At 51.7% G+C, this 18,713-nt stretch overlaps 1 protein-coding gene across 1 annotated transcript in view; it reads left to right on the forward strand.

Annotated features, from left to right (window-relative positions):
* The window catches only part of DLGAP2 (DLG associated protein 2), a 462,862-nt gene that overhangs the window by 410,185 nt on the left and 33,964 nt on the right, over positions 1-18,713 (forward strand). Inside the window, exons 7-8 of the mRNA XM_052661340.1 lie at positions 4,244-4,460; positions 7,664-7,666. Of these exons, the coding sequence (XP_052517300.1) occupies positions 4,244-4,460; positions 7,664-7,666 (220 nt within the window). The remainder of the gene's footprint in view (positions 1-4,243; positions 4,461-7,663; positions 7,667-18,713) is intronic.

Here is an 18,713-nt window from a genome sequence, read left to right on the forward strand (position 1 = left end):
GTGGGCCCCTCTCCTCCTGGTCAGCCCCCTGCTGCAGACTCAGGCGTGAGCCAGGTGGGGCCCCTCTCCTCCTGGTCAGCCCCCTGCTGCGGAGTACCAGCCAGGAGTGTTCCTGTGCCATCACACTAGGGAGCTCCGTGGGCGTGACGGGGCCTTTGTGACCAGTTGTTCTCACTCCCAGCCCCTCTGAGCAGGGCTGACGGGAGCATCCACCGCGTTCCCCTGCCGCCCCCCGCCCACACGGAGCAGCCTCCTTCCCTGGGCCAGGCCTCCCACACAAAGGGTCTGAGCCCCACCCGACGGGACACACAGGGCCCCACAGCACCAGCCCCCCAAGGTCGCTGGTGTTTCCATGGACAGACTGTCCCCGCAGCTGCAGGTGAGCCGGCAGGTCATGCCCTGCCTTGTTCTCTGAGGACACAGGTGTTCCAGACCACCCCCGGCTCTGCCGCCTGAGGGAGGGGGCCCCGCGGGAGGGGACCCGCAGAGGGGCGCTCAGGGACCTCTCCCCGCCCCTCACACCCTCGCCACCACTGTGCTCACACCCAGCCTGGCTGCCGATGTTTCTGGACCCGGCGCCGCTGGGTGTGAGGGAGCAGTGGGACGGCTGTCTGGACAGGCGGGCTCTGGGCGCAGTGGCTCAGCTGCTCCCTGGGCGGGAGGGCGAGCCGGCCCAGAGGCTGAGGGCAGGAGGGGCTCCCCCCTGGTCTCTGCTCACCTTCCTGCGGTGGCTGCCTTGCTGAGGCCCCCATGGCCACATCCTGGTTCCTGCGAGTCTCTCTGTGCTTCATCCATGCACCGTCCAGAGTGCTCTGACGGCTGCTCAGTTTGCCCAGGAACCCAGGCACTTTGCTGGGGGTGCAGGGGTGGGGGTGGGTCGTCAGGAGACTGCAGGGCAGGGGGCACCCCACCGCCCCGCAGGAGCAGCGTCCGCCTTGCCCCCCAGCCGAGCCTGCCACCCGCTCCTCCTGCCTCTCGCTGTCTTCACAAAGCCGCGTCAGTGTGAGTGCAGCTTCGTTCTGTCATGCATCCTCTCTCTTTTCACTGTGGTAAAATACATCTAAAATCCACAGCGTGTACCGTCTTAACTGCCTTGTGGTGTACATCCCGTGCCATTTGGCACGGCGCTTTGTTGGGCAGCCACCCCCACCGTCATCTCCAGAACGCTCTCGTCTTCCCAAACTGAAGCTGCGCCCGCAAAACACTGGCCCCCCGCCCCCCGTCCCCTCTCTGTCTCCTCCCCGGGACCTCACAGGAGTGACTCTCACAGCACTTGCCCTCCGCGTCTGCCCTGCTTCGCTTTCCTCCGTTGGGTGCCTGTGTCAGAACGTGCTTCTCCTCTTGAAGGCTGAGCAGCAGGCCGTGTGGACGGCCCGCCCTGTGCCCGCCGCCTGTCAGCAGACACCGTGCCGCTTCCCCCTTGGCTGCTGTGAGCGACACTGTGTGGACACGCGTGTGCGAGCGCCTGTCCGTGTCTCCGCTTCCGGTTCTCGTGGTGCACACCCCATTCCTGTGGGTGCAGCTGTGATCTCCCGAGGAACCTCCGTGCCAGTGCCCGCAGCAGCTGCCCCGCTTTCCAGCGCTGGCAGCTGCATCCAGGGCCACCCTCCCCCGCCCAAGCCACCACCTCGCTCTGCAAGCGCCACCATCCTGACCCGGGGAAACCTGCCCTCAGCGGGTATCGGTCTCTCTGCCACCAGGAGCCACGTTCCTCACCATCTTCTGATTTTCTCTTCTCTGGTATCTCGAAGCCCACGTTCTCCAGAAGCAGTTTAAGTGCTTTCCTGCTCTTGCAGTTCACTAGAGAAGCCAGCACTTCCGCCCACACTGATTATGTACCCCGCTGACTTTGCATCCTCCCGGGACACCCCATGTCGGGCTGAGCTGTGGTTTGAGTTGCAGAGCAAAATGCCCACTTTTCCAAATCTCCCTCGAGCTGGTCAGAGAAAAGGCCATTTCAGTTCCAGTCTAGACCAGCTGAGGTCCTTCTCAACTGCCTATTTGTTTCGGGGGAAAAGTCCCCCTCGTTTGAAGGCCTCGCTGGTCAGCTTTGTGGCTGGAAGCGCTGGCCAAGCGGTCCTCACTGAACACCCATCCCTGAGTGTCAAAATGTACCCGCGAGGGTGACGGCACCTCTTCCAGAGGGAGAAAGGCCCTGGGCCTGTGGCTTTGCCGAGGGGGGACCCACCGTGACCCCGTGTTGGGACTGGCAGGCGCGGGCGACCCCACATGGTTTCTGGCCTCTTTAGGTTGTCTGACGTGGGTTTGTGACATAAATGACGTGAAGCAGTCTGAGACTTTCTGATATAGTTCCACATAAGGGAAAACCTGGGTCAGAAGGAGTCTGTACTCCGGGAAATGGCATACTTCAAGCCAGAGTGACAGTGTTTGGGATGCATTTCCCTCGATGGGCACCGAGGCGACCATGCTGGGGTGTCGGCATCTGTCTTTGCCCGAACTTGGCTGCCACTTTCCGGCATCAGAGACCCTGAAACCACTCGTGTGGTGCAGTCGCCCGGGGGTGTTTCTCTGGCTGTTTCTGCCTGAACAACCTCAGTGTCCCCTCACCCTGGGCTCCGGCCCAGCAGTCCTACCTTGAAGGCCCTCTCAGCACCTTCCTCCCGGGCTGTGCTCACTGGGGTTTGTCCAGTGAGTGGAGCACTCGTGCATAATCTCAGGTGTTAATAGAAGCAGGGAGCCGGGGAAGCATCTCAGGTAAGTGCAGGGACCCAGGCCCAGGTCTGTGATTAGAGGTGGGCAGAAGCTGTCTTCTCTGATGAAGGGCAAATCCAGTTCTTTACCTGCTTTTACTCTGTGAACAGTTAGAGGAAAAGGATTGATCTGGTATTTAAAACAATACTTTAAAAAATTTACCTGTCGACATAGGGGGAGTGTTCGGGAGGTTGTGGGTCACGTTCCAGGGGTGGAGTGAGTGACTCAGCTGGGCGCTAGGCTGAGACTGTACCTGGCCGTGGCTGCTGCGAGGATGCTGCCCGCAGGCGTGGCTGGGGCAGCGGGGGCAGGAGGGGTTCCAAGGGCAGAGGCCCCCTGCATGGGGGTGGTGGGGAGGCCAGCCCAGGTTTCCAGGCCCCTCCGTGAGCCCCAAGCAGGGACCCAGCAGGTCACCCAGGAGAACCGTCTTGGTCTCTGCCTGAGCCCCAGTTCCACGCAGAACTCTGGCCCTCCATGTCAGCATCCCCACGGGCATCTACTGACCTGCTCCCGTGTTAGCACAAGGTGCCCTGGGGTTGGGGAGGAGCCCCCTGTCCGGGTCCCCATGAGCCGGGCCTGGGAGCAGCTGCAGCTCACGGGCCCAGCCAGGAATCCTCGTTCCTATGATCCCTACTCCCCTCACCCCCGCCCCAGGCTCTTCAGCCTGCTCTGTGTCCCGCTGCTGAGTTTCCGCTTAAACTCCTAGACGTGGCTCCCGGGAGGCCCCAGAAACCTCAGGAAGCCACATTCGGCGAGGACAGCACACAGAGGACCTCCGCTTGCCCGCAGCCAGGCCCTTGGAGCGCAGCCCTCAGGACCCGCGCTCTCCAAGGCCCAGTCATTCATTTCATAACACAGGGTCCCAGGGCAACTCTCTACCCAGAAATGAAATGTCAGGCTTGAGAATAATGACTTTACCTGCTGAACCACCAAATTCAAGGCGGGCACTGCCGGCCCACGCTGAAGTAGGGGAGGGACGCAGCAGAGAGTGGACGGTGCACCTGTAGCGTGAGAGACCGAGGCGCCTCCAGGACGCGGGCTGGGGCCGCCTCTGGGAACGCAGGGGCGAGCTCATGGCCGAGCCGGGGTCCGTCTCCGCAGCCCGGGGCGCTGGGCTGAGCGGAAGCAGAGAGAGCTGCGCCCATGGGTCTTTGTGAGCACAGCATCCATACCTGGCTTGTCTGAGCTGGAAACAGCCAGGGCCATGAAACCGGAAAAAGAAGGATGACGAATAGTTTGCATGGTGTGCTAACCTTTAACCTCGCTGTTCCTCTTGACCTCAATGGTAACTGCCAGTCACACTTTAAAGCTCTGCCTCGGGGTCTGTAGACTTTCCAGGGCACAGTGGGAATTGGCGGTTTTTCTCAGAGTTCCCCACGCTTAATGGCTCCCAGTGTGCCTACTGCAAGTTAATTAATCTGTGCACGGCAGGCGGTGAGTGCCGAAGGGTGAGCTCTGCGCGCTTCTCTGTTGGCGCATGGCTGTGGCGCCTGGCCGGGTCGAGCCGTCAGCCGCGCTGTCGCTCTTCCAGATGAGCGAGGCCGAGGTCAACGGGCAGTTCGAGTCGGTGTGCGAGTCAGTCTTCAGCGAAGTGGAGTCTCAGGCCATGGACGCGCTGGACCTCCCGGGATGCTTCCGGACGCGCAGCCACAGCTACCTGCGCGCCATTCAAGCAGGCTACTCCCAGGACGACGAGTGTGTGCCCCTGACCATCCCCACTGACGCCGCCTCCACCATCCGGCCCACAGGTAAGGGACGCCCTCTGACCCACCTCCCGGACCGACAGGTGTGGGGCACCTCCATCCTCACGGCCTGGGGTGAGTTCTCTCCAGACACCTGGAAATTTCCCAGCTTACGTTGGTGACACCGTGCTGTTTGCAGTGGCGTTTTGAAATGTTTCTTTCCTTGATAGCTTTTGTTTCTCTTAGGATGAAATCTATCGATTGTCAAGGTTCCTTATAACAGTCAAGTAGAGTTTTTGTAGAGTTTTGTATATGAAAAACATTGATGTTTGGGAGGTGATTGTTTTAGATACTGAAGTTGAATAGACAGCAGTAAAACCTCAGCTGACGTGCAGTGACCTGGGGTCCTCACCACGGGCCCAGCCTGAGTCTGCACAGGCAGATCCGTCAACACGATGCCTGCCGCAGAGCAGACCATTCGTGGAACTGAAGGTCACAGTCCCCTTCAGTTCTTGGGGAAAGCCGAGATGAATGTGATGACTCATCACCTAAGCTAAGCATCACTGTCTAACACCCTGCGCACCGTGCTGGTTCACGCAGCACCGTGAGTGAACACGGCCCAGAGAAGCCCACGGAGCAGCCGGGGGTCAGAGTCGCCGAGCTCCGTGATGGGAAGAGCGTGGGATCTGGGCCCGTCGGGGCTGGGGCGGGGGTGGTCCTCAGGAGGACTGGAGAGAGGTGGCCCCAGTTACTGAGGGCTCCTGGGAGCCAGGGCAGGGGCGGGCCGTGTCACCCGCCACCCGCCCGCGACAGAGCTGCGCGTGTTTGAAGCCAGGACAGTTGGCAGGACGTGGGCGATGACCGGGAGCTAGGTGTCGTGGGGATCCTGCGGCTGCCCAGAACCTTCGCTGTCCCTCGTGGAGCCTGCAGGCGGGAGAGGGCTCACCAGTCAGCGCTGCGCTGCCGCCTCTGAGATCGCGGGTGGGTCAGCCGCGCAGCCTCCTGCTCCTCCGTGGCCAAGCCAGGCAGAAGCTCTGAGCACATGCCCAGGTCTGCCCGGGTGTTAGGGAGCCGGGAGTGCCGTGGGGCCTCAGTGGTCTTTTCCTGTTCCCTGTAGCCCCGAGCAGAGGCCGTGATGCCCCCATGCTCTGAGCCCAGGGGTCAGGGTGGGCGCCGTTCTGGGAGCCGTGCCCTGCAGGAACCAGGGCTCACTCCACGCAGGGCTGCAGATGACGAGGACGTTGGGGGCCCGTGGGGCCCAGCCCCAGCTTCCCCCGTGAGGCACCCTGTGTCTGTGACGTCAGGGACCACCCCTCACGCTCTGCCCTTGTGGGGAAAAGTGTGGAAAGTGAACTAATTAGAAGCCTAAGGAAGTTTCTCTCTTACTTACCTTACTATCGTTGCAGATTTTAAAAATACGCTGTAAGAGGTAATTACGGATAGGTTCACCAATATTCGCTGAGTGTCTCCTACGAGCAAACAATTAGGCACACTCTTGGTCTTCAGAAAGGCTCCGAAGCGATGAGCACCTGGTGGGAAACGGCTTTCTTGTCTATAGAGCTGTCACTCCAGAGGAATAAATACGGAGCAGATTTCACAGACATAATGCAAGAACCAGGGCAGAGCTCAAGCTAAAATTCTGATCTATGTACACTTCATTTTACCAGGTATTACCAATACATCTTTGTATTCCCAACATGTAGGCACCAAATGTATTCACAAAAGAAAAAAATGCTTCTCTTCAATGTTTCTCCTGAATGTTGGCCTAGTTATGGAGTCAGAATTCTTCCAGACAACAGTGGGGAAGCAGAGGCAGGCACGCCTTCCAAAGTTAAGGAGTGGTCTGGGGAATAAGAGATGAGATGGATAACATCAGGAAAAATACCATATTGCCTTGAAATAATTGATTTATAGAATTATAAGCTACCTGTTTTAAAGGTGCAGACGAATCCTTAATTCCTCTCTTCCCCTCTTTTACTCTAAGCATTAGAAATCGAATATTTGTACATTTTTCTCTCCTAAATAGAATAGTGATGGCCTGCAGCAACAGTCTACTTAGTAGGATTGTGAAACATACCAAAGAAATGAGAAGCCCCTGTCTGGAGGTGAGGCAAAAACAGGGTTTCCATGATTTTATGTTGAAATACTGTTTGGAAGACCATACATTTAATAACTATCCTTTGTTGATGTGTGTGTGTGTGTATAGAGAGAGAGAGACATTATTTTGACAAGTGCATTTTCTTTTATACTTCTAAAATTAGCTTTTGAAAATAATTCCCCAAAAAGTTATTCAAAAACATTCCCAGTGATTATTTTGAACAATAAGATGTACTTAAGTGTCTTTTTAAGCCTGAAACATAAAAGTTGGTGTCCTTTGTTTGCATCACCTGTATGAACGCAAATGTGTAATGTTGAGGTTCATCTAACAGTAATTAAACACCAAGCGTGTGCATGAAAGGGCCATTAGCAGTTTTGGAACGTGTATCAGGCACTCCGTCCTTGGTGCTCACAGGCTGATGCTGCCACTGAGCGTTTCTTTCGTCTGGGGCTTGAGTTCACCTGTGATTTCCCTCCGCCCTTCAAGACGGGTAACGATGCCTCTGAAACAGACTTGTCCTCTGATCTCCAGGGACCTGGAACAGGACCAGACTTTGCCACGGGGCACTGGGACCCATGGCGGGCGCGACTCCAACCCACTGCTTCCCTCATCACCAAGCACCCCATGTATTGATTAGGGTCCTCTCACTAAATGAAGTGGTTTTGAAAACATCTACTTTCATTTCACACATGGCTTCTTTCTCATCTGTGAAGTGATTTATCAGATAGATTTACTTGTCTAAATATGCATTTCACCCGATTCTTCTAGGGAGGGAAGGTTATTGATATCGTGGAGGAAAACGGTGTAAAATTAGATGATAATGATTTTTCTCTGGGTCAGAAGTGTTCTCAGCGTACGTCAGCACTGATTCCAGGAGGCATTACCACGGAGGGAAAATCCATACCAGGCATGGCAGAGGAAACAGCGGTAAACCTGTTTCTGTCTGGTGGCTTGTATTTCTGCAGTGACTTGCGTCTCAAGCATTCCCGTTTCCAGGATGCCTCCTGCGTGTGGAGTCTTGGCATCTTCCTGGGCTCTGGCCGCGTGACCTCGGCCCGCTCCCCACAGCACCTCCCCTGACTCCTGCCCCCTGGCCTTCCGCCAGCCAGGACCCTGGTAATCCTGTTAGGCCGTCATGACGGTGGGCATGGTCAGTCACTGCAGGAAAGAGCCAGTCAGACTTAGCGCTTAGCATCGTAAGCCCTGAATAATCAATGATTAAATAAATGAATTCGTGCATGCATAAACAGGTGAACGAATGAGTCACTGGGCTAGATCCCAGGGTGCCAGTGCTGTGGGGCTGACCGCTCGGGCCCCCCGCAGCCCACCCCCACCCGTGTCTCCTCGTGGCTGCGCCCCCGGCCTGCTCACCTGCTGAGCACGCTGACGGCCCCTCCGTGCCCTTCTCACTGCCCCCCGCCGCAGGCGGCCCTGAGGCACCGCTGCATCTCCCCTCCTCGCAGTCTCTCACTTCATGTGCTGTTTGCTGACCCCAGAACTTGCTTTTCAGATATTTTTTTGCCTAATTCTGAGCTATGCTTTTGTTGTCAACTCAGGGGTCATTCCTTCCAGGAAGCCTTCACTGATTTGCTCTCCATCTAATTAGTGCAGGAGCCAACACAGATGGCTTCCCTCCCCACCCCTGATCAGATGAGTTCCAGCTAAAGTGCACACTTATTAAGACAGAGAAGTCCTAATCTTCATTTATTTCTAGAATGTACTTCCCTTTTAAATATACAGATATATTAGAAGCCACAACATGTAGCCTATTGTGCTTGTGTACGTGCCAAGCTGCTTCAGTCACATCTAATGGACTGCTTGAGACCCCACGTGCTGTATAGCCCGCCAGGCTTCTCTGTCCATGCAATTCTCCAGGCGTGAACACTAGAGTGAGTTTCCATGCCCTCCTCCAGGGGATCTTTCTGACCCAGGGATTGAACCCGCATCTCTTAAGTCTCCTGCATTGGCAGGCTGGCTCTTTATTTACCACTAGTGCCACCTGCAAAGCCCTGTAGCCTGTGACAGTGAATCATATTTACTCTCAGTATATACCTGCGTCATTTCATAATTATGTTTAGAAAGCATTGATACTATGGCTTTTGTTTCTTATAATGTGTTAGTTAAACAACATTAAATTAAAACCAGTTATTTAAATTTACAAAATTATAAAATATTCTGAGAACTTTTAAAAGAAAATAAGTGTGCTCTCGGAAAGAAAGAGGTGCTGTGCTGTGCTCTTCAGTCAGATCACTGGCTGTCAGGAGTCCTCTTGCCTTGCAATGAGGTAGAGGATGAGCTGACACTGGAAGTCAGAGGAACATGGCCACACAGTACTGTATATATGCTGAGTTTGTTGATTATCTGTACTTAATCATTTTACACATACTATCTTCAAAATGCACTAAAAATTATAAGGTATTTGTTACTTTCACAATGTCGGTTTTTTCTTCTCTGCTTATTCTTTTCAAGGAACACTTTGACAACGTAAAATGATGTATTTGGACTCATACCTAGTGGTTTCCTCTTAGGTATTTCTATTTTCTGGAGAATTAACCTTTAAGAAAATTTTATCCTTTGAAACATCATTCAGAGGGGAAGAGAAGGAGGCTTCCTGCAACCTGCTCATCGTACCCATCTGTCTCTCCTGCCCAGTTTCCTGGTGGCTGGTTACTTCTGCTTTGGACTAGTAGTTGAGGACTAAGGCACTGCTGGTCCAAGGAATGTTGGAAAACTGTACATGTGATACCGGTGATGGTTAAGTTTATGTGTCAGCCTGCCTGGGCCTAGGTGTTTAATCAAGCATTATTCTGGGTGTTGCTGTGAGGGTGTTTTTTGACACGTGAACATTCCCGCATCTGAGTGAAGCAGATTGCCCTCTCTAATGTGGGTGAGCTGTGCCCAATCAGTTGAAGGCCTGAACAGAACAAAAAGCTAACCCTCTGTGAGTAAGAGAGAATTCCTCCAGCCTGACTGTTTTCCCTTTGAACTTGACCTGAGAGACCAGCTTCCCCCAGGTCCTGGGCCTGCCGGCCCTCGGATGGGAACTGACCATTGGCTCTGCTCAGTCTCCAGGTGGCCGACGGGCCCCACGCAACTTGGGTCTCAACAGCCTCCACGGTCACTCGAGCCAGTTCCTCTCGTAAACTTCTCTCTCCACGTGTGAACACCTCTTCTGGTCTGTTCCTCTGCACAGACATGACTAATTCAGTATCTACAAAGCGCGTTTCTTCAGGCTCTACATTTAAAATGGTCATATCATTTACACAGGAACTTTGATCAGCAGCCCTGCAGCCAGCAGCTTGACCTTGAGGAGACGGACTGGAATCTTCTGTCCTGTGGCTGGGGTTAGGGGCCGGAGTGGTCACTAAGATGGGAGGCATTTTCACAGATGTTGAGAAGCTGTGCTTATAAAATGATCAACCAGGTAGATCTGAAAGTACAGAACACCATTCGCTTCTGCAGGCTGGTGGTTGCTGACCACCACGTGGCAGGTCTGACCTCCCCTGGGGACCGGGGACATCAGAGCAGGACAGAAGACACTTGGCGGCTCAGGCGGGTCCCGAGGGCGCCCCTGCGGCTGAGTCTAGGTCAGCCAGGGCAGTCAGCGTGCAGGCGCTGCAGGACAGGTGAGTTCGGGTCCAGGAGGGGCACTGAGGGCAGGAGCTGGAGAAGCCCCCATGGAAGCAGGAGCAAGAGGCTGAGGGGCCCTCGGGACTTAGCAGACACGGAGCTGCCGGGCCCGGAGCCCGTCCCGACTGCCGGGCGAAGGGCAGGTCGTTCCAGGGAGAAGGTGCCCACTCCTCACCTGGCAGGTCTGCAGCTGAGGCCCCCAGCCTGGGATCCATGGGCTCCTGGGGGACCCCTAATATGTTCAGGAGGTGAGGGGGGATAAAAAGTGGATCCTTAATTTTTCTAACATCTTTGTTGTTCCATCGCTGAGTCATGTCCGACTCTTTGTGACCTGCTGGACTGTAGCACGCCAGGCCTCCCTGTTCTTCACCAGCTCCCAGAGCTTGCTCAAACTCATGTCCATCGAGTCAGTGATGCCATCCAACCATCTCATCCTCTGTTGGCCCCTTCTCCTCCCGCCTTCAGTCTTTCTCAGAATCAGGGTCTTTTCTAATGAGTCAGTTCTTCACATCAGCTGGCCAAAGTATTAGAGCTTCAGCTCCAGCATCAGTCCTTCCAATGAATATTCAGGGTTGATTTCCTTTAGGATGGACTGGTTTGAGCTCCTTGCAGTCCAAGGGATTCTCAGGTGTTTTCTCCAACACCAAAGTTCAAAAGCATCAATTCTTTGGCACTCATCCTTCTTTATGGTCCAAGTCTCACATCTATACATGACTACTGGAAAAGCTATAGCTTTGTCTAGACAGACCTTTGTCGGCAAAGTAATGTCTCTGCTTTTTAATATGCTGTCTAGGTGTGTCATAGCTTTTCTTCTAAGAAGCAGGCATCTTTTAATTTCATGGCTGCAGTCACCATCTGCAGTGATTTTGGAGCCCCAAAAAATAAAATATCACAGTTTCCATTGTTTCCCTATCTATTTGCCATGAAGTGATGGGACTGGATGCCATGATCTTAGTTTTTGCATGTTGAGTTTTAAGCCACCTTTTTCACTCCCCTCTTTCACCTTCATCAAGAGGCTCTTCAGTTCCTCTTTGCTTTCTGCTGTAAGGGTGGTGTCATCTGCATATCTGAGATTTTTTATATTTCTCCCCACAATCTTGATTCCAGCTTGTGCTTCATCCAGTCTGGCATGTCACATGACGTACTCTGCATATAACTTAAATAAACAGGATGACAACATAGAGCCTTAACGTACTCCTGTCCCAATTTTGAACCAATCTGTTGTTCCATGTCTGGTTCTAACTGTTGCTTCTTGACCTGCATACAGGCCTCTCAGGAGGCATGTAAGGTGATCTGGTCTAACTTTAAAATAAAATGTCCCCCCGTTACAAATGCAGCAACAGAACAGGCCCACTTTAGCAGGGCCTCCAACCCCTGGTGTGCTGGACGCAGTGTATAGCTGCCCTACGAGTCATGCCAGGATTCCAAAACACCTTTATGTTCATGAGGCCTTCAAATCGACAGTCGCTATCAGTGCTCTTGCCAGATCTCATTATTAACTGCATTAATAGACACCCCAGTCACAGAAATTTCCTAACGTTTTGATAACTGCATTTTGATGTAATTTTTTAATCCCCTGCATTTTAGTTTTCAAACTTAAAACCTTCTCTGTCTTGGGAAGGAGGGCATCCGCTTGACCGAGCTGCTGATGGGTCATAGCCCAGCAGCAGGCCTCGCAGTAGGATTTCTCTGCTCTCATGAGCAAGGCTTCCCTGGAGACACAGGGCAAGATATTTGCAGTTTTCTGTGTTAGGCTTTCTCATAGATAATTAGTGTCAGAAATTATTTTAGTTTTTACTGTTGACTCTCTTTTCTCCATGACCTCTTGGTGTTGAACACCACATCAGACACTTCTAGAACAGGGGCTGGAGTTTCCCACCCATAACTGTTCAGTTTGCATCAAAGAACACAACACACAACCATGCAGCGGGGGATGATATGCTTCCAAGGAGCCCAGGGTCTCAGGGGCGCTTTCTCGGTCCCTCTGCTGCTGGCCGCACAGAACGTGCCTTCTGAGGCCGTGTGTGCAAACACCAGGGGCCGCAGGCCGAGGTCTGCTCACGGTGGGGTCTCTCATGGCCTGCTGGCCACACGGGCTCCTGCTGCTCCGTGGCCAGTCTCACCACACCAGGCTCCAGGGACACCAGCCGGGAGTCACAAACGCCGCCGTCGCTGCTAAGCAAGGCTGCTGCTCGCCGGCTGGCCTGTTCTTCCTGAGGCAGTGGTGAACACCCAGGGTTCCCAGGCATCTCTGATCTTTCTTCGGTGTGTTTCCTCACACCCATCAGGGTCACGGCTATGCTCAAGCTTGTGTGTATTTGCTGCGCTGAGTTTGCACTCGCCCAGTCTCCTGATCTGTGTGTACACCTGGGCTGTACAGGACTCAGTAAATATTTGTTGAATGTAAGAATGGTTAACTTGAGAATTTACAGCTTATAAAATATTTAAATCCATTTACATGAACAGTTTGCACTCACTTAATATTTTAAGTTCAGTGTTTAAGCTCCCCTGGGCTAAGCCGTCCTCTTAGACAACTTGCTCATTGGATGTCTTCCTCTGTGTGTGTATGTGAGTCACTCGGTCATGTCCAACTCTTTGCAACCCCCTGACTGCAACCCACCAGGCTCCTCTGTCAGTGGGATTCTCCAGGCAAGAATACTGGAGTGGGTTGCCATTTCCTTCTCCAGGGGATCTTCCTGACCCAGGGATCGAACCCAGGTCTCCTGCACTGCAGGCAGATTCTTTACCATCTGAGCCACCAGGGAAGACGGTACCAGCTCAGGGTGCCCACTGCTTTTATCAGATTTTGACGTGATGCTCAGGTGGATCATGTGCAGCGTAGCTGTGAAAGAAATAACCATGCTTGTTTCTTTTCCTTGAATCACCAAAGTCAAGAGGGGTCAACTTAAAGTGCCTTCCCCAAGCAAATTCTCTGCAGAGAGGAGCCCAGAGCTGCTGCAATGGGAAGGACTGTGGAAAAAACATGCGAATAATATCCCCAAGTCTTATCCTGAGATGTAGGTCAAGTGCAGAGGTTCTCCCAGAATGGCCACAACCCAGGCCTGTTAATTATTCCTCAGATGATCATCTGGCCACTTCTGAAAAGAGGTCCTCAGTGGCCCACTAACTGCAGAATCGTTGCGGGTGATCCTTCCAGTTTTGATGTTGACTCCCTGGACAGGTAAGAATTACTCAGGCATATAAAATGACTTTGAGGGAACTGCCTTTCTTTAAGTGCAAGATATCCAAACACTCAAAATACTTTTTTGACTGAGAAAAGTACTCCGCCACCAACTTCCTTGTGCCTTTACAAAGACACCAGAGCTGTTCGAAACTCAGACTTTCAGTTAGCACTAGCTGGTTATCATTTCCTTTCAGGAGGGGTATTAGGCTAAAACAGAATTTGGATAGGGCATTTTTACATTCCCAAATTTGGAGTAAGAGGTTGAATGAGGTTGAGATTACTCTTTCAACCCATTTTCAGGGGCCAAAAGAAGTGGAGTGCTACACATGTGTATGGTGAGCTTGCTTTATGGTTTCAGACTTGGGTTGTGAAATTTGTATTTTTCACTGAGCCTTTCAAATGATGGCTAGGTGGCAGTGAACCATAGTCAGGAAACCGTAGACTCTAGGGGACATATATTCATATACGTAGAGCATTCCCTAGTAAAACACTCAATTACATTGAATTTACTTCATCCTAACATAGTCATTAAGACACAGAGCCATGCTGTGCTTTTTAAGCACAAATGATGGGGGAGCTTTGAAAGTCCGAGTGGATTTATCATAAAGAACATTTATACCTCTGTTTACCCATTTATAAATGTTCTTTATGATAAATCCACTGGGAGTTTGGTTTGATCCCTGAGTCGGAAAGATGCCCTGGAGAAGGAAATGGCAACCCACTCCAGGATTCTTGCCTGGAGAATCCCACGGACAGAGGAGCTCGGCGGGCTACAGTCCTGGGAGTCGTGAAGGGTCGGACACGACTGAGGCTCTGAGCACAGACAGATGTACATTGATTTATTCCTTTCTGGAAGCCAGGGAGGAGAGAGATGAGGAAGGATGGGGTGACTGTGTCTGATGTCACCACGAGTGTGAGTGAGAAGGAAGGCTTCGCCAGCTGAGGAGCGTGGCTGTTTCTGGGATGGCAGGTGAAGGTCCTCTGAATTCCTGTGTGGCAAGTGCAGGGCAAGGCCAGGTACCCGTTTGTTAAACTGTCTGTGTGTGCTTTGATCTCTCTCTAATAGGAAGTTTGTGTTTATCGGTTTCTAGCGGGCCATTGCTTCACTGCCATTTTGATCAGTCACACAATCAACGGAATCCAGTCCACAAATATTTGTTTTGTGCCTAATGTCTATAAAATACTAAGAGAGATACTTCATGAAAGGAAAGGAAACAGAATTGAAGTAGGTTTAGAAGCTCTGGGCATATCTGCAAATAGGTAATCACCGTGATCACATTTTCTAAGCTGATACTTGGTAGGTAACATTTAGTCCCTTCTGTTAATTAATATTGAGTTATTACAAACTGGTCTGTGATTCATGAAATGGTCAGAGTTCTCTCCTCTTCCGACGATCTGCAGCAGGAACTGAGATCCCAGGTCTCAGCCGTGGGGCAGAGGAGTCTCCTCCCGCCCACTTGCCCTTTCCTTCAGACTGGGGCTTAGTGGTCTCTGCAAGGGAAGTTTCTAAAAGGCCTGTGCTATGTGGCGAATGGTGCCAAAAAGAAATGAGTAACTTTGGCATTGGGGGCTCTTTACAAGGCACATGCTGTGTACTTTTCAAAGGATGCCCAGAGTCTGTGTCTGCACCGTTTAGATGCAAGCCCTGTCCACTGTCCTACAGGTGAGGCCACCACAGCAAGCCCACCCACACTTGTCCACACCTAAATGCCGCGCCAGACTTCAGCTCAAGGAGCCCCGGCCTGGCACCCCAAGGCCCCGCCTATGGGCCGAGATCAGGGAGTTCTTTTCCTAAAGCCCCATTTGAATGATTCTTTCTCTTCAAAATTAAGTTGGCTTTTTTTCTAGTCATACATTATCACCATGCAGGTGTGACCTTTAGAGATGCTTGTGTTTCTCTCTCTCTCTCTTTCGAAAGAATAACCATGAACCTGGTACTAACTGAACATTAAACTAGACCCCAGGCTCAGGCAGGAAAGGCGATTGGGTCTTATACACATCATGGTGCTTTACACAAAGCTGCTCTGAGGCTGCACTTGGAGCCCGCCACAGGGGGCGCCGTGTGTTGAGATGATGCATTTGCCTCTGTGTCTCCTCCCTGGGGATGGGAGAACAGGGAGGCAGGGATTTCCTCACTGCTGGGTCCCCAGGGCCTGGGGTGTGCTAAGCACTATAGAAATACCTGCTGAGTTTTTAATGAAAACAGGGAACAAATGGATTAATCAGTAAAGGACGTTTTCTCTCTGAGCTGTGCTCAGGTGGGAACGCTGTTCCCAGGGTAGGTGGGTTTGCTCTGTGACTGATATTCTGAACTTAGAGCAGGAGAATGAGAATGTTCACTGAGCGCTGACCGCACCGTGCTGTCATCCAGGGAGGCGTGGATCAGCAGCCTGGTTCTTTTGTGAGGACTCACTTAGAACTTCTGTGTGCCTTATGGCAGACTGTGTCATCTGTTTTCCAGCTCCGGGTGTCAGGTCAGGTTTCCTGTTTCATAAAGAATATTGTGGGAGGTGGAGCCCAGGAAAGGGAGTCAGCCGGCAGGCTGACATGTCACCTGCAGTCTCTGAAAAGACAGTAAATGGTCACCTTGCCCATGTCCCCCAACCTTCTTATAGAACTTTCCGGGAGAAGTCCCTGGTGGCTCAATGGTTAAGTCTGCTGCCAATTCAGCAGACCTGGGTTCCATCCCTGGGTCAGAAAGATGCCCTGGAGGAGGGCACGGCCACCCACTCCAGGATTCTTGCCTGGAGAATCCCCTGGACAGAGGAGCCTGGGAGGCTACCGTCTATGGGGTCACAAAGAGTCGAACATGACTGAGCGACAGAACTACAAAAGGCAAAATATACGATTTATTCATTAGATGCTGAGCATCAGTAGCTGTAAATAGCTCAAGTTACGTGTTATTTTTACCCTTGCAATTGGTACCAGCGTTATCGCTTTCTTAACTTTTCATTGGAAGGTTTTTCCATTTTCTTTGAGTCAAAAGACAGTAGTAACTCCAATACTTTAACTCACGGGGGTCCACAGCCACACCTGCCTTGTTTGCCACAAGGAGTGAAGTCAGCGGTTTCAGCATGAAACAAAGCACACCGCCCCAGAATTACTCCCCCACACATCGTGGTGGTAAAAATACTGTTCTGGCACAACTCTAATGCAGGCTTCAATTCCTGATTACACGTCCCCTGTGAGACGAGGTGCAGCCCACATGTCGGCTCTGAGGACAGAGGACAGTGCCGTCCGCTGCCCCATCTGCAGATCCTCCGGAAACAGACTGACCCGAGTCCCCCAAGCTGTGTCCCTGTGGTGGTCTGTCAGCTTTTCCACTGAAAAAAAATCATTGTTTTCCGTGATTCAGTGTTTTCAGCTAAGTTGAAGCCTCCTGTTCTCACAGACTTGGGACACAGCTGTTTCCCAGTGGACACCTGATTGGGGGAAACCGCCCTCTGCACCCCGTAGGTTTCAACATTCTGTCCTGTGTGTCCCCGCAACCTCAGGACTTGGCTAAATCAATCCTCATGTTTTGTCATGTTGTTTACAGCCTCTCCCCTTGAACACTCAGAATTCTGTGCTTAGAAACTTATCTGACTCTCTACACCTTTAAAAATTGCCTCGTTCTTAGCTTTTCCTTGGAAAATCCAAGTTCTTCTTGTGCAAAGTGGGTTTTAAATATTTAAAATGAAAACAGGAAATGTCTCAAACCATGAAACAGCTGTCATCACTTCATTTTACTGTCTGCAAGATGTTAGATGCTGGCTAGACTGTAATTTCTTGCTGATTAACACATGGGAGGTGGATGTCTGCTTGTGGCCCATCAGAACTTGTGCGGCCCACACGAGTTTCTGTAACTTCAGGGAAACCACTGTGCTCATGCCAGGGGGACGAGATTTCTGCATCCTGAGCAACTTACACTTTTGTTTTGAGATTGACATTAATTAAAGTGCCAAAGTAGCTTTAATCTTTTATGTTGAATCTTTGCCTTTGGTTTGGGTTCTCCAATATCCAGACTCTCATTTAGACATTCATGGGCTTGATTACTGTAATTCCTTTTGTGCTGTTATCTTTGAAGTTCTAATTAAGAGAGTGCAATGAATTAAAGAGTGACTGTTACATTCAAATAGAATGGTGAAGCCTGCCTTTCGAAGTATATTTTATCTTGATTACATATTTGTGCTTTATACGATAGAATGCTAATTTTTAAATTTCCTTTTTGGCTTGCAAATGGCTTGTAAGGACCAAAATCAAAAACAGTGTCCAGAATTCCAGGTGTGGAGGGATAATAAGGCATCCATTGACGTAACAGTGTGTTCGCATTTGAGATGACTTAAGGTCATGCGGAAGTATAGACTGTGCGGTAGTTGATTTCATCCCATTCAAGTTAGTTTACCTCAAATAGAGTGTGTTTCTCCAGATCCCCCTTCAGCAGATTTGCTAACCCAACACTGTGAAGACCTGATGCAGGTCTTCACAATGGAGTTCCTCTGCTTTGTGTCATCCGTGGAACAGAGAGGTGGGCTTGTACTGATTGAACTTCGCCTGGAGGAAACGCTCAAGACCAGCACAGTCCTGGAAGACTGTGGCCTGCGGCCACCGTCAACCACCATCCCCGTTGGCTGCTTGTGACTGTTGAGGCGCTCAAGTGCAGCTCAAATGTGGGGGAACCGATGCTTAGCTGTAGTTTAAGTGTTTAGATATTTTAGAAGTTTGTTGTTGTCATCTAGTCGCTGAGTCATATCTGACTCTTTGTGACCCCCTGGACTGTAGTTCGCCAGGCTCCTCTGTCCGTGGGTTTCTCCAGGCAAGAATACTGGAGTGGGTTGCCATTTCCTTCTCCAGGGGAATCTTCCCACCCAGGGATCAAACCCAGGTCTCCTGCACTGTAGGTGGTTTCTTTACCGCTGAGCCACCTGGGAAGCCTTTAAAAGCTCAGGTCATTTAAACTTGACTCCTGGATGAGCTATTGGACAAAGCCATCTGGAAGGTGGTCCTTCTCACAGAACCAGAACAAATCCATGAGGTCTTAGGCACAGTCATCATCCAGGTGGAGAAGTCCACCCTCCTGTCGCTCAACCAGCAGGTCCGTGGCTGCAGCCTCGTCCCACCTGCCAGCTCAGCATCCTTCTGACCCAGGGCTTTGAGTCATTTCTTCAGAAAGAGTCCAAATGAGATGAACTCAAGCCTGCGCGTGCCTGGGAAAGCCTGATTTTCACACGCCTCATCACTTGGCTCTAACAGAAAAGAACTAACAAAGTTTCCTTTAAGCATCAACACTCTTAGTTCAATGCCATTTTCACGGAGATCTCCCTACCAGGGCTCCTTCCGTCTCGAGCACTGTAGTGAGCCCTCCCGTGTGCCCGGAGCCTTGAATCGGCCTCGAGAGGCTCAGCGGAGAAGGCTTCTCCTCAAGCTG

This window comes from Budorcas taxicolor, chromosome 24 (genome assembly GCF_023091745.1).
Source record: "Budorcas taxicolor isolate Tak-1 chromosome 24, Takin1.1, whole genome shotgun sequence".
Classification (NCBI taxonomy): Eukaryota; Metazoa; Chordata; class Mammalia; order Artiodactyla; family Bovidae; genus Budorcas; species Budorcas taxicolor.